The 15,532-nt window shown below is 50.4% G+C and overlaps 1 protein-coding gene across 5 annotated transcripts in view; it reads right to left on the minus strand.

The window, feature by feature from the left end:
* Positions 1 to 11,702, minus strand: part of TOX2 (TOX high mobility group box family member 2) — a 155,845-nt gene extending 144,143 nt beyond the window's left edge. The window contains exon 1 of one of the 5 annotated variants that reach the window (XM_042801188.1): positions 11,527 to 11,702. In XM_042801188.1, the coding sequence (XP_042657122.1) occupies positions 11,527 to 11,628 (102 nt within the window). In that variant the 5' untranslated portion in view covers positions 11,629 to 11,702. Of the gene's footprint in view, positions 1 to 10,618; positions 10,718 to 10,741; positions 11,028 to 11,526 lie in introns of those variants that run through there. The other 4 variants (XM_033003643.2, XM_033003646.2, XM_033003645.2 and 1 more) reach the window with 4 other exon arrangements.
* Positions 11,703 to 15,532: the final 3,830 nt, after the last annotated feature.

A 15,532-nucleotide genomic window follows, 5' to 3' on the forward strand; every position in this document is an offset into this window, starting at 1 on the left:
CTGTATGTGCCACGGGGAGCGTGATGCGCACACCCATGCTCAGAGAGCAGGATGGCAGCCACCAGCCCCAATTCACAGCATCCGAGGACATCTGGTCCCTCGGCACTCTGCCCCGGTGACCCACTGAAGGGAAGAGACACAGCAGCTCTTCAGAAACCTCTGGGTCCTGCAGCCTTCTTGCTATAACTGTGCTAAGCAAGGAAGCAGCCTGCTCTCGAGACCTTTTTTTGCCAAGTAGGGGATCCCTTCCAAGCTGGCACCATCCCCATGCTCATGGCACGACGACAGCGACACAAGCTAAAGCCCCAGATCCAGCAGCACGCTCTTCCTGCCTCTGAAATACCCAAGATTGCCAACTCTGGGGGCAAACAAGAAGCCCCAGTTCAGCTTCAGGATAAGACAATTCCACAAAACAAGAGGATGCTGAAATCCACATTTCCCAGGCAATTAACTCAGAGCAGTGCTTTCCTGCAAATGGGAACTCTATCTATGGCTTCACAGGCAGCTCTGGATAGAAGGACTTAAAATGAATCAAACTCGGTCCAAATCTGAAATAAGTTTCCATTATAACCTTGGATTTACCTGTTAAACGAGCATCCTATTTTGATAATGTCTATCCCTTCTTTACATTTAGACCCTGACTATATTCCCTGAAAATCAATACTTTGTCTCTGCTCTGGGAACTTACAGAGGACCCAGCAGAGTTATATTTGAATGGGGCATGTTCTTCTCCATCACATTAATTTAGTGTGCAGCACCTCACATTCAGGAACTTAGCCCTTAGATACTGTCAACACCAAAATGAAAACAGGCTTTCAGCCTAGCTGGACACAGGAGGAACACTAAAAAGGGACTTATTGTGACTCCAGCACAGCCTTGGAGCAGGGATGTCATGTGTGTGGGGTGGCATCCCACTGCCACACGAGGCATAGGAAGGTGCAAGAGTGGGAAAAGTGGATGATAATTTTGTATGAGGCTACCCTTGTTTCCAGATCTTCACTGATTTCCTTTCAAACTTGCACACTGTGACCTTTTCAGCCAAAAAAACAAAATAAATGAAACCCTGCACTCTAACAGGAATAGTAACACATGCAGGGGAAGGATGCCGGAGCCAGCTCTGGAGCCTACAATCTGGATCCCTGCTCCTACAGGATGTGTTTCTAAATCTCAGTCAATACCACATGTTTTCCAAGGAATGAGGCATTTCACATTTTATTAATTCTAACTAAAGCCCTTTTTATTACAAACTTCCTATTTAGCATTCGATTGCAGCCGTTGCCACTGAGGACTCTCACTGTATCAGAGCAGAAAATCCACAGCTCGTAGTTGGTACGGGCTGTATATTGATATTTTTCTCTCCTGCCATCTCAATCCCAGAAGGTGCTATTGGTATTATTTTAAATACACTTCCAGAAGTGCCTTCCAGCCTAACCTATTTTATCACTTTAAACATGTATTTGTTTCACTTGCACTCTCACACAAATTTGGTGCCCCACTTCCACAGATGACTGACTTTTTTTATTCCCACCAGGGTTTGGCATCCCCATAAAGAAGGTCACTGCATGCCAAGCACCCTACTTAAAAGGGCTGCAAGTTTATGAAGCTAAAAAGACCATTTTGCTGATATTTTTCCCCTTTTCAAAGCCCAACTGTTAAGTGGAAAAACTGATTTAATATAGTTTTCATAAAACCTACACTCTGGTCTGATTTAAATCAAATAGCTAAAAACTCCACATGTACCGTTTGGCACAGCCACGACAGAACTATCTGGTTTGCAAACACTGCCACCCACAATTAATTTGGCACCTTGATACAGAAATGCAGGTTGTCAATTAATTAAAAAACACATGCCACTAGTCTTCAGTTCACTTCATGACCTGCAGTCTTTCCCCCTAGGCAGTATCTTTATCTGAAGGGGAAGGAAAAAAACCAACCCCAAACTACCACCTAATAATGAAAACATGACTCTGGTTTTCTTGGCATCTAATAAATGTTGTTCTCAGCTTTAGCAGATTTATCAGGTTTAAAACCACCATGCCTGCAGCATCCGTCTGGGGTAGAGGAGACCAGACCATAATTCCAGTGCAGGTTCCTAAATATACACACAGGGAAGCCTGCGTGACCTCACTGTCTGGCTGCAGGGTTAGATCCACAGCGCATGTTGGAAGGTTTTTCTTCTGCTTTCAAGGGCTGTTTGATCTTCAATCAACAATGCTTATCAGTGGTAAAGTCTGCCAGCCATTCCCAAAAGTTTGATATTTTTAACAGCACATTCTTCTTCTCCTTTGAATGCTCTTTAGAGACAAGATAATGCATCAGGGGAAAAGTTGCCTCCCTGGGTTTAACATGGACAAACAAAGCAGGATCCTATCAGGGAGAACACACATTTCCCAGTGCTACAACAAGCCCCAGCTTCTGTGGTTCATGTTTCCCCCCAAGTATTTCTGCATTTTCTTCTTCAGATGACATCCAAACACTTTTTTGTACCCATTGCATAAGCTGGGACAAATCAAAATAATTCTATTGTTTCCATACAAAACTTCTTTCTAAAAGTTTTCATAAATTTAATTTCCATGCTGTCAAAGTTTCTTTCCTTTTCACTGAGGACTCCGGGCCACACTGCCCCTCTCTTTGGAAGCTAGGGACTAGAAATTTAATTCCCTAAAAATACATCGTTCTTCCACAGCAGGCACACTGTGCTGAGATGGCTCACCATTTAAAAACCCACTGTTCAAAGAAGCACCCATGAAAAATGAGAAACATTAAAGGGATCTAAATTGTTATTTTTTGACAGAAAAAAAAAAAAAAAAAAACAAAACCAAAACTCAAACCCTTTATTTTAAGTTTCAATAACTGTAAGCAACGAAACAAAAAGTCTTTTCAATTCAGAGCTAGCAAGCAGTGTCGGCCAGGGAGACCCAAAGCCCACAGCCACCTCTGCGGGTGCAGCAGCACGGGGCTGGGATGAGCCAGCCTTCGGCAGCCCCCGCTGTCCTCCCCCCGCTGCGATGCCCCGGGGGTCCCCGGGGCCCCGGCAGCATCTCCCCGGTGGTGCAATGGAGAGGTGAGGGTAGAGGTGGAACGAAATGGCTCACCACTGACCCAGAGATCAGCTTTTGGGGGAGAAAGGCGCTCGGCCTGCACGCTGCTGGGAGCAGGGCTGAGGTTCCCCCAGCCCCCCCCGCGGGCAGCAGCACCACGCGAGGCCCAGCTCCCCCTTACCACCACCGGCCCCATCGCCCCCCCCACGCAGGGGCATCCTTCACATTAAAACTGTCACGTTCGGGGGGGGGGGGGGCGGGTTTCAAATGGTTTAACAACTCCTAATGAACTGTACATCTCTCCCACCTTCTCAGGGAGAGGGTGGAAATGCTCAGGGAATGAACTGCTGGGTAAATCAGGCTGGAGATGTGAAACTCTTTCCAAGGTATAAATGTGGTGATCCACATCTCTGGAAGAGAGAAGCCTTTTGGGGTGTCCCGATATCTTCGTGCATCTCTCCAGGTACTCAGGTCTCCTGCAATGGTTGCTCAGCGCTCAGGATGACTCAAACGATTTGTAAAAATAACCCCGTAGTGCCTGGGGTACCTGGAAGTGACCTCCTGCTTCTGGAGACGGAGACCAAGGCCAGTTGATGCAGAAGTTAAATGGCAGAGCCACAACACAGCCCTTAGCCCCCAACCCTGACCTCAGACAAGCACAGGCTCCACCTCGCAAGCAGAAGGAGATGAAGAAGAAGATGAAGAGGTTTTCTCTAAAGCGGAGAGGGGAGGAGGAGTGTGGCACGCAGGCAGACAGCCGGAGAGAAAGGGGACGGAGCCTCCCTGGCGAGTCCATACGGGAATGGAAACTCTGAGTCATCGGTAGGTTTTGTGGGAAGAAAAACCTGCTGATGTGATCCAGCTAATCAGATAAAAAAGCACTTCTCACCGCCACCAAGGTGGAACAGGATCCACAGGGCACAAGCAGCCCGGTCCTGGGGGAAAATACAACCTGGGTGACAGAGAGGACGGTGGCATGTCACCAGAGGCGAGGTGGCCCGTGCCAGCATGCCCAGTGCTGTCCCCTCCATCTCCCCTGGGACAGCAGTGCCAGGGCTGCCTGTTTTTGAGCAGGGGCTGCCCGAGCCCTTCTCCACAAAGCTGGTGGTTTCAGCCGTGTGGAAGCGAAGGTGCACATCAGGAGTGGGGAGGAGAGGCTCAGGGCAGAGCCGCAGCAAGTTTTACCGTCCAGCCTGCTTGGGAATAAGTCCCTGTGTTGCCACCCCTCCTTTTCTGTCTCCTGCTAAGTTATGAAATCCTTAGAAACACAGAAAGAAAAACAAAACACCATAAGAGCAAGAAGCTGGGTCCTTAAACCAACAGGAAAAAAAAAAAAAACAAACACAACTACATTTTAAACACTCGCACAATCCAGCCTCCTGTGTCCAGGCTATAATTGGAGGTCAAGAAACTGCCTCAGACCAAGAGTCACCCAATTTCTGCAGATAAAGTTCCTCAGAAACCACGTGCGGCAACCAGCATAAACTGATGCTCAAAGAATCTTTCCATAATAACAATTACTGGTCCAGGGCCCTAATTTAACAGTTACATTCGCCACAGAACTGAACTGAAATTGCACAGTCGTCAGGAAGAGATTTAATTATATCTGCAGAGGTCAACCAATCTATGCAAAAGATTACGGCGGAGGAGAGATATTCTGTGGCATAATGCAAAGATTTCGCCTGCAGGCAACGCAGCCGCCAATGCTATTTTTCAAAGAAGAAATGGCATCCATCAGAACAAAACCACCAGAGGGAAACAATGGAAGGGGGGGGGGGGGGGGGGGATGCAGATGATTAAAATATTTAAATCTGGTCATATAAGTGCAAAACCAAGCAATTTAACACTGTTTTCAATCACCTTTTTTTTTTTTTTTTTAAGGGGTGGTTTTATTAGAGCTTGTTTCAGTAAGTTTTGTTGTGAGATTTCTCCCCCCTGCAGCTGAACTGTGCATCCCCAAGTATAAGCTTTAATTATATGAAAGCATGTATGTAAAATCACAAAGGTGGAACATTAGAGCTCAAACCTCAAATTAGGAGTTAATGGTATCAAAGCTGGAATCATGCTAACATTTTACTCTTGACTTTAGAAATGCAGAATAAAATATAAAGAAGAGGCATAGAAAGTGGTACACAACAGCTTCAGACAGAAGCCCTGCACTCACTGGATGGAAAATTGTCAAGGAAAACACATTAGCAGCACAATAACTTATTTTTAATGTAGAGCTGTTAGGAAAACACAATTATATGCTTCATTTATACTGAAAGATATAACCTAACTTATGGTAAAAGCATTTAGAGCTCATTTTGTAAAAAAACAGATGAGCACAAAGGTAACAGGGGAAAACTGTGCACCTTAGAGAGGGTAACGCTCCCCGCCACGGCACGCTGAGGCTCGGCCAGCCCGCACCCAGCAGCGAAGTGGCTCTGGCCTCCCGCTCCTTGCGTCCAGCAGCAGAGAGATGCAAAGCAAAGGCAGGATTAAAATAGAGATTTTTACTTCAAATGCTGCATAAATATGGCGACGACGGCCACCAGGAAAGGAGCTGGCAGTGCCCATCCTTACAACTAGCAAAAGCAGGGTCCCAAAAGAGCTCTGCAAGGGTTAGAGATGCTCCCCCCACCGTGGGCACTATGCAAGCTATAGGATGCTCTGGTCTGTTACAAGCAAAATACAATTTATTAGCAAAGCGTTTTCTCCATTATGGGTGCACAAACTGATCCCGGTGCCTGTTGCAAGCTCAGGGGTAAAATTCCAGAGCTGTTCATGGATTTACCCCATGGTTAGAGTGGTATAACACACAATAGGCTTTGGACCACTGATTTAGGGGACAATATTTATAATCAGTTTGAAGCATCATAAATAAATCAAGAAAACTTGCAAGATTTTGATCCTGAATTTTTGGTCGCTTGATGTCCCTCTGCTACAAGGACTTTCACGGATGAGGCCCCTTACAAGGTTATTCAGAATGAGCCCCAAACAACACATACAACAAAGTCAGACCGGTCTCCAAAATATCTCCCATTGTTCCAAAAACAACCAGATTAAAGCCTTCCCTCTGCACATACACAGAGAACAACAATTTCTATGAATGGGTGGACATTCATTATTTAGCTTCCAATCCCTGACTTAAAGCCCAAGGCAAAATGGAGCTTCAAACACTTTCTGCCATGCAACCCATCAAAGATTGCTCTGGAGAACGCAGGGTTGTCCCACTGAGTAGCTCAAACACTTTTCAGAGGAAGCCCTTGCCCATATTCAGGGCCTTAAAAAAAAAAAAAAAAAAAAAAAATCCACATTTGCAAATCAACAGGAGCTGCCTGCCAAATGAGAATAAAATGGGCCCCAAATGAAAAATCTGCTGGACTTTGTTCTCCATCCAAAATCCTCCATCTCCAAAGAAAGATTTATGCTACTTCAAAACAGAGTTGGCTTAGAAAGTAGAAAGGAAAAGAATATATTTTATCTTCCAGAATGGCAAAGCAGTTCTGGAATGATGAAAGAGGGACTGTGTTTATCACTGCAATGTACGATTTATGGTAAAAGTCAAAACAAAACAAGAATGTTCCACAGAAATGCATTCGCTACATCGACCCACGCTCATACTAGCAGCTCAGATCCCATTTCTGAAGGGTTCTTAAAAGAAGATAGCATTGGTTGCAGATTAATACTCATCTCATGACTAGCAGATTTTAATTTATCCATAATTTATGATGGTGTATTGGTGAAATAGTTTTTGTCAATTTATCAGCCTAAAAGGCAAGATGCAGGGTGTGTTTGGAGATGCAAAGCCACGGAGCCCTATTATGAAGATTTGGGACAAGTTTTGATGGTGCTGTTGAATCCTACAGAAATGCCACAGGGTTAACAGGGGTCCCCAGCACGTATCTCCCATTAACTGCCAGAGATGCTGGAGGTTCCCAAGGACCATGGGCACTCCCAGTGCCACAGCCGTGTGCTTGCTCTGCAAGGATTAGGTATTCCCAGGCTGGGTCGTCCTCCTCCTCCTCAATCATTGCCCTAAATGGAAATTAGGCATCGTGCTAACAAGTCTCATCATCAAACACCAGAAGCAACTAAGAAGAATTTATATTTAAATTTCTTTCTGCAGGAAGAATAGGGAGATGTTCATTCACTCTCCAAAGTTGCCCCTAGGGAGTAAGGAGCAGGATCACTCCTCGTGCATCACAGCACAGCATCACTGCTTACACTGCGTGAGCGAGCACATGGTACCGTGCTCAGGCAGGATTCCTGCCATATGCCTCCCTTGCAAAAGCAATTTTGCCTGGGCTAAGAAGGAAACACTCCCTCCGGTACTTTGTGGGCCCACACAATTTAAGATCTGGGAAAATCCTTCCATGGTGGTACATCATCCAGCACACCAGCTCCTGCCACTAAAGCCTTGCTAAGAGCAGAATGAGCCCGTGTGTTACTAAACTGTAAGGTTTACTTATTGTGAAGTACAGATGCAAAAGAGTCTCCCTAGATTTTAAGTGGGAAAATTCCCCACGTTTTCATGAAGCAACTGGAGGGTTGTGAAAATACCCCACCAGAGACCAACAATCCCCTCACGTGGTGCAGGAACAAGCTGCCTCCCCCCGACACCACCATCACAACACCCAGGCAGCAGCGAGACACCGTGAAAGCCCCACTTCCCCAGCGAGGGAGCAGGAGCAGGGTCTGCGGCAGGTACCAATGGCCCAGGAAGAAGGCCAGGGAGGCTTTAGACCCAGATTTAAAAGAGGAATCTGAAACAGAGGTAGGTGCTCCCTTCAGTGGGGCTCAGGTGACCGGTGACAGATGGCTATCACAGTTCTGATGATGGCTCCTTGAAGACACGGTACCACTTTCAGCTGAACTTCTCCAGTCCCTCGTGGCTGCTGTGCAGACACAACCTAACGCACAAGGGGAGTTTCTTCTGTGCAGTCCCAGCGAGGGAGCAGGTCCTGGATCCAGCCCACGGGAAGGAGGCAAGGAGCCAGCACCCCGGCGGGGGAAACGCTTGCTGCAACGTGCCCTAGGGAGGCTGTTAGGCTGCTCCGGAAAGGTGTCGCTCCTCATTGCCCTTGCACTTTGAGCTGAGCCCAGTGCAACCCTAAAAATCCTGCCAAGGAGCATCGGTCCTCCAGGCTGCGAGCAGCAGCTGCCTGGGCACTGGGAAGTTTTGGGGTTGGTTCTGCTTCCCAGTTGCCATAGCAAGCTGCTCCATGTGGGATCGCCTGGGATGGAGACAGGTTTACATGGGGAGCCCTTTTTCCCCTGCTTCAATGCTACCAGCATGCCCAATGCATAAAAACTCCTCACCAAAAGCAGTCAGCAGGGAGGAAGGCTCCTTCTAACCCTGCTTACCAGGGCATGAGGGACCCTGCTCTCCACCCATGGGTGTCCAGCCCCTCGCCCCCCACCAGCAGTCCCTGCCAGTGGCCAGCCCTTTGAGGAAATACAGGGATGCTACAGAAGCTGTTAAAGAAAGGGCGCAAATGCCCCCTTTGTGGGGAGGCTTCAGCTGAACGTACGCTCCCATTTTATTACCCCTCTAAACATCCCTTGTCCTTTTAAAAATGGAAATGCTGATATGCAATAGGCACCTCCATAGCTACAAAGAGAAATTGTGTCTTGCTGCAGCATGCAGGCGAGATCAGAGACCTCACCGTAACAATATCATGTTCAGTAAGTGCACAAAACAATTACATTAACATTTCAGGATGCTTTGGGCTAAAGCACATCTACCCGGCAAGCTCACTGGTGATGGGCGCACAGGCAGAGCTCTGCCGTGCTCTCAGCAAGTTATTTATACACAGTGACACTGCACACTCTTTCCCAGCTCCTCTGCCTCCTTCCTTAATAAATAAATAAACGAAGCAGACCTTGGGGGGGGAAGCCAAATCTGAACAAAACAGCCCCTTTAAATTAAAGGGCCTTAAAGCCCCTCCATAAACTCAGCAAAGCAGGAGGACAGCAAAGAGCCTGTAAGTGCTCCTTACCCAGGACCTTCCTAAAGATGGAATTCATCCGGGATACCTGCGTGCAATCGTAGGAGAACTTCTGATTTTTCCAGTCCACCCTCCCCTCCCCTGTAGCTTTTTAAAGTGGAAATGTTTTGAGGCAGACACTGTCTTAGCCACTAGCACTGGACAGGAGCGACGGAGCTGGGACCAGTGTGAGTTTTTGGAGTTTCCCCGGAGGGTCCCACGTGGCTCCAGGACACGGGTGTGCTCAGACAGTGCTCTCCATACAGGCACAAGGTACCAGCGTGGCGGTGGCAATCCTCAGCCACACGGCACCCCACACCGGCTGGGGGAGTTCTCCAAAGCAAAGGCAACACACGATACCTCCGCCCGCTCCGCACTGGGCCACGTTTTGATGCTGAAGTTGCGACCATTACACCTGTATTTGGCCAGGAAAACAAAGTCAACCTATTTCATCTCTGGCTTCGTTCCAGCAGCCGCATCCCACAGACAAACGTGCACCACTGTGCATAAGCAAATGACATTTGATAACTCAGAAGAGAAGAAGAAAAAAAAAAAAAGAGCCCTGAATATCAGAAAAGGGTAAGTCACTTCCTTTCTTCCTCCCGCTGCCTTAGGATCCTCTGTAGCAGGGACAACAGCAGCATCTGGTGGCAGTGGTCAGCACCTGGGGTGCTCCTCCCCGGTGTCCCAGCCACCCTGGCCAGCACCAGCACCCAAACTCACCCACTCCCCCTCCCCTGGTCCTCCCGGAGACCCAGCAGAGGCGATTTCCCCCAGCCCGGCCGGCCCCAGCGCCGCGCCACTGCCAGGACCAGCGGATCGATTGCGACCGCCTAATCCGGGACTAATCTCAGGGATTCAGGCCACGGATGAGCCGGTGCCGACGTGGGGCCCCCCGCACCCCAAGGCTCTGGCGGGCGCTACTGGGGGGACAGCGGCACCGCGCAGCCCCACGGCCAGGGCCTGCGGCGCGGCGTGCACGACCGAGCCCCAGCTCCCGTGGGAAAAAACAAAAGGCAAACTAAATCATGTTCACATCTAACAACTTCTTGGTAAACCCGAGTTCCTAAAGACAGCAGGATCCGGGGGTTGCCGCAGTTTCCAGCGGCACAGGCTCACATGATCCCAGACTTTCATCTTTTGCACACTTTTGCACCCAACGGCAGATGTTTCCGTGGCACGGATGACCTGCTCCCAGGTGACACGGCTCTCGTTAGTATTTTAAGAGCGTATTTAGCATTTTAAGAGCAACGGCAATGATAATAAAACAGTTTGAAACTAGCAGTACGTGGATACAGAAGAAATCAATTTGTTTCCTTTCAGCATAATCAGGCATCTCAAAATAAATGAGAACTATTAGGTTTGCTACAACTTAATAAAAAGAGAGAAACAAACCAAATGACAGAGAACAGTTAAAACCATACATTGATACATAGAGATTAATCTGCTGCATCTGGGAAGCCAGACAGGTTTCCCTCGGCTTGTTTCTAAAGAGTTGGATCCCAAAGTATTGCAACAGCGAGATGAGCCGAGGGCATCCTGAGCTGCAGTCCCGACGCAGGAGAACATTTTCTCCCTTTATTAACTTTTTTCCAATGCAATTACCCGAATTTGGCCCAGGAGGACGCAGCCAGGGTTCTATCTCGGATCTTATCAGTGATCCTCCCCCCTCCAAACGGGTCCGCTTCCTACGGCTTTGCTGCCGAACCACCACCGCTCTTCACCCACACGCAAGGAAGGCGATACCCACGGAGGGCTCTGTATCCCCGAAGTACCGCATCCATCCCCTTCACTTCGTTTTCTCTCGGATGAAGGAAATTTCCTCCAGCACCTCCGGCGCCCTCAGCGCTCCCCCGGCGCGTCCCGCTCTCCTCACAAGCAGACGGTGCTTTGCCTCGCAGCTCCAGCCAGCGGGGATGATGCAGGTTAAGGAGCTTTCCCCGCCGCGCCGTGGGTCCCGGGGGACCCACGCACCAGACGCGGGCTGGGTGCCGCCCTTGGCGGGAGCGGGGGAACGGGGCCGAGGGAAGAGACCCCCACCCGAGAGGAGCCAGCGACCCCAGCCCAACGGCTCGGCAGCCGTGCGAAGACGGTGCAAAAAAAAAAAAAAAAAAAAAAACCACCGCAAACAACCACCAAAGTGCCCGCTAACAACCGCAACAACCGAAACCCCGAGTGCGTCGGGTCGGGCCAAACGCTCCCATAAGGAAAAAATATGAACTCAACCCTCCGCTCGCAACGGACCGGGAAACAAACAGCCCCGAAGAGCCGCGCTCCCCCCAGCGCGCCCCCCTCCCGGCCGCGTCCCGCCCGCCCCGCCGCGCAGCGCCCCGGGCTCCGCTCCCCCCGCTCCGCTTCCAGACCACTTTCAAAATTCCCTCCCGCAGGAGCCGGGCGCCTCCGGCACTTTCCTTCCTCCCCCCAATCCCCCAACCTCCCCCCACCCGCGGAGAAGTTGCGGGACGCGCCGAGCGGAGCTGCCCGGGCACCCCCCCCCCCCCTCCTCCTGGTACCTTGTTACAGTGATAATAATCCAGCGGCCCGAGGCAAGTGGGGTCGGCGCCGGGCAGGGAGCCCACGGCGGTGGGGGCGGAGGGGTAAAACCTAACGTCCATGCCGGGGCTGCGGGCGGCGGCAGGCGGGGGCTCCAGCGGGCATGGACCCGGCTGCGGCGGCGGCGGTGCCTCTGGCGCGGGGGGCGGGGAGAGGGCGGGCGGCGGCGGCGGCGGGGGGGCGGGCGGCGGCCCCCGGCCCGCCCCGCTCCGCACCGCCCCGCGCCGGGGCCGCTATTGTTCGCGGCGGGGCCGGGCGGCTCCCCCCCCCCCCAAACCCCGCTGCCGGCACCGGCGGGGGCTGGGGCACAGCGGGACACACACACACACACACACACACACACACACACGCACATACACGCACCCCCTCCCCGGGGGCGGCTGCCAGCGGGACGCCCCCCTTCGCCCCCCCTCGCCAACCGGCCCGGGGGACCGAGCGTGACACCGGTTCCCGCTCCCTTACGGGGACCCTCTCACGGCTTCTCTGTGTCCGTGTCCCCCCGCCCCACCACCTCCAGCCCTCACTGAAACACCGTGCCCGGTTTTGTCCTCCTCCCGACGCCGGACGGGGCCAAGCAGCCTTCTTGTCCCCCTGCTCAGCCCCGGGTTCCCACCCCCCTGAAGTAGGATGCTTTCCATCATGCTGATCCACCCTAAATACGGCCCCAGCACCCAGACCTCCCCTCTGACAGGCCTGCGTCTCCCCCACGCTCTCCCACCCCATCTCAGGCTCTGACACCGCTGTCGGCTTCCTGCTCCCCAAGGCTCGGGGACCTCCAGCCCCCCACCACCCCGGGGCCGCCCAGCTTTCCGCACCCCCCCATCTTTGCAGACCCCATCACTGGGGAGGCAGCACCCATCCACGGCCGACCAGCAGCTCCCCCCTCCCTGCCAGGCCCGTCTGACTCCCCACGGGCTGGGCCTCGCCGGGCAAACGGGCACGGGGACCCCAAATCTAGCAGGTGGGGAGGAAGGATGCTCCGAGGTGGACAGGCTGAGCCCTGCCCGGCGGCCGAGCGGGATGGTTCCCCCTCCTGCCCCGCCACCACCAGCTCTGCCTCCCCTGCTCCCTTCTGCACCTCTCACAACAGGCCCCTTCGAAAAGCAGCCCAGTGGAAGGTGATATTATATATGGAGTGTTTTTGCAGTACGTTGTTTCACTCCCAGTGAGTTACCACAGCTGATCCACATGCTCACAGACAGCAAGGACAGGGCTGATAGAGTCAGTTTTCTGGCAAATCTCTGGTGGAAATGGCTTTTTTTTTTTTTTTTTTCCCCTTTTTTTTTTTTTTTTAAATCAGAACTATGGAGGAACAGTTACAACATGCACCCTACAGGACTCTCTGTAGCTGGAAAACTGAGCTAAATAAATGCTGAGTTCCTCCACAAGCCTCTTTCATTGCAGGAGTGTGGCCAGCTCGTGCCAAATTCATGAGGGGGGAGGCGGGCTGGGGTTTCTAGGGAATGCCAGCTCTGGGAATCAAGTGATTATGTAAAAATCATAGCTCTCATTTAAATTAAAAACAAGCTTTTAGCCCTCGTGATGGTGGAAAAAAATGGATTTGAGGATAAAAATTGATTTGGGCACAAAACCTACTTCACATTTATTATTATTTTTCAAACTATATGATTTTTCTGGAGAATCAGCATCGATCCTCCTGTCTTTAGCAGCGAAGCAGGTCAGCTTGCAGGAGTTCTCCACAAGGCGAGCTGCTCCAAGGGCTCCCAGTCAAAGGCAGTACAGAGATGTATAATATTTTGCATTACAACTTTGAAGATCTGTGTTCAACTGATCTGCGTTCTTCCTGATTTGCACACATCCAGAAAGGGATGGTTTTCCTCCCTCCCTGTTTCAGCAAATACTGAACTGACATGTCAAATTATTAGAGCTTCATTATTTTTGTAAAACCCTCCCAAGTAGAGTGACTAGTATATTATGAAGTATAAATAATTAAAACTAAACGAGAGTTGTCAAAATAATGGAACAAAGTGTATTTTATGATGCATTATTCTGGCTTGTTTATCCACAAAATTCAGTAATTAGTAAGCAGCCTCTGAGTCATTAGTATGAATTAGCAAGGTTTTAGTGTATTATTATCTTTATTAATTATCATAATTATTATATTTCATATATTGTGGAGTCATTGCTAGCAGCTTTACAGTTAAGGCTGAACTGGCTTTTTCACTTAAAGCGGGATTTAATTCTGCTGTTTCCTGCAGAAATTAATACATTTCATCACCAAACTTGCAGCGTCTCCCCAGCAGATACAACCCAATTTCTTTTCAGTGCCTGAGACACCACAATGGTCCTATTCAAACCGTTTTAAAAGCTCGTCTTTCCCAAATGAAGCACCATTTTCTTAATGCCTCCTCAGATCCCCAGAGCACGAGATTTACAACAATCAGCCCTGTCAAACTTTGCACATTCATCTGCCGTCATTAGACCTCAAACAGAGATTGATCTGAAAAACCCGTCGTCACAAAGTGTTATTGCTATTAATATCCATAAATGCTTTTTTTTTTTTTTTTTTTTTTTTTGATATATGCCAAAGGAAGCTGGCAGAGGAAATGTTCTTCATCAAACAAATGTTCTTTCAGCTCACCTCGTGTCTTCAGCGTTTCTACTTGTTAGACTGTCAGAAGAAGGCAACCCGGTGGAGCTGAGCATCCGTTGGCTTCCCAGCCCGGCCCCTGACCAGGGCCTGGGGATGACATGTCACGAGTTGTCTCCAGCCTCTGCAGTGCTCTGCCCGTGCATCTGCAGCTCACACCATGCTGAGGGGACCTTCCCGGGCTCACCATGTGTTCAGGAAGCCTCCAACTTGTACCTCTGCTAAATCCTTCTTTGGCCAGTTTTTACCCATGTTTCAATGTATTTCATCCCTCCTGGCATTTTGGTGTCTGCCCTATGGAACAAGTCGGGGTCTACCAGGAGTTGCAGATTTGTTTGAGCTCCTGCTTTCCTCTATCACTGTGATGTCTCCCTCTACCTAGGACCAACATTACACAACCTCTCCCTGCCAAGGCAGAGGCATGAATGCTGCAGAGCTTCTTCCTGCCAGGAGTAGGACACACAGCATATTTTACCTGAGCCGTATGTGCTTGCCAGACTGCCCCGAGGGGGCTGCAAAGGTACAACCAGTGCTGACCAAGTTTTTGACTGCCTCTCCTGAGCTCCACGCCAGACAGTGTGTGCACACAGCAGATGTGCTCCTGCCTCATCACCTGTATCTGGGCTGCAGCAGAGCTTAGGAAGGAGCCCGGTGCCCTCATGCCCCTGGAAGGTCTCTCTTTAGGATCTGTGTTGTCCAAACGGAGGGAGCTGAATGAATTCAGGCACCTACTAGGTTGTCTCCCAAGTGGGTGAATTTCCTATGCATGGGTTTGAATGCAGGTACTGAAATTCCACCCAGACTGCCCTTTTTGGTATCTATCCTGTCTCTGTGTAAAGACACAGCAAGTCAGAGAGAAAGCAGCCTCTCCTTTTTCTGAGCTGGTGATAGCAGAGAGAAGGCTGAGCACCCCTGGAAAGCCCTGCTCCTCTGGAGCCATTGAAGCAGAGGGATGATGACAATGTGCTTGTTCTCCCCTAGTGATACCCGCATAGGAGGGGTCTTACCTGCCAGCCCCCAGGCTCAGCTCACTTTGCATTAGATATCACCAGCTGAGCAAGGAGCATCCCGACAGTGCAAAGAATTGCAGGGAACAGCCCCAGCCCATGCGCTCCTTATCGGCACCAACGTAACCTGTAGGAATCATTCAGGTCGGTTAGACCTCAAAGGACCGTCTTGGGGGATCTCTCACTGCAAAGGCGACCCAGGGAAGTGGGGAAAGAAAGGCCAAACCTCGAGGCAGGTGGAGCGTACTCCACCCCAACACCACATATGCCCACGGCAGGCACAGATCTGCCTGCGGGCTGAGGCAGAGGCTTTTTCCTTCTGGCTGTTCCTCTGGGGCTAGCTCAGCT

Source organism: Tyto alba, unplaced genomic scaffold (assembly GCF_018691265.1).
Source record: "Tyto alba isolate M040663 unplaced genomic scaffold, T.alba_DEE_v4.0 Super-Scaffold_33, whole genome shotgun sequence".
NCBI lineage: Eukaryota > Metazoa > Chordata > Aves > Strigiformes > Tytonidae > Tyto > Tyto alba.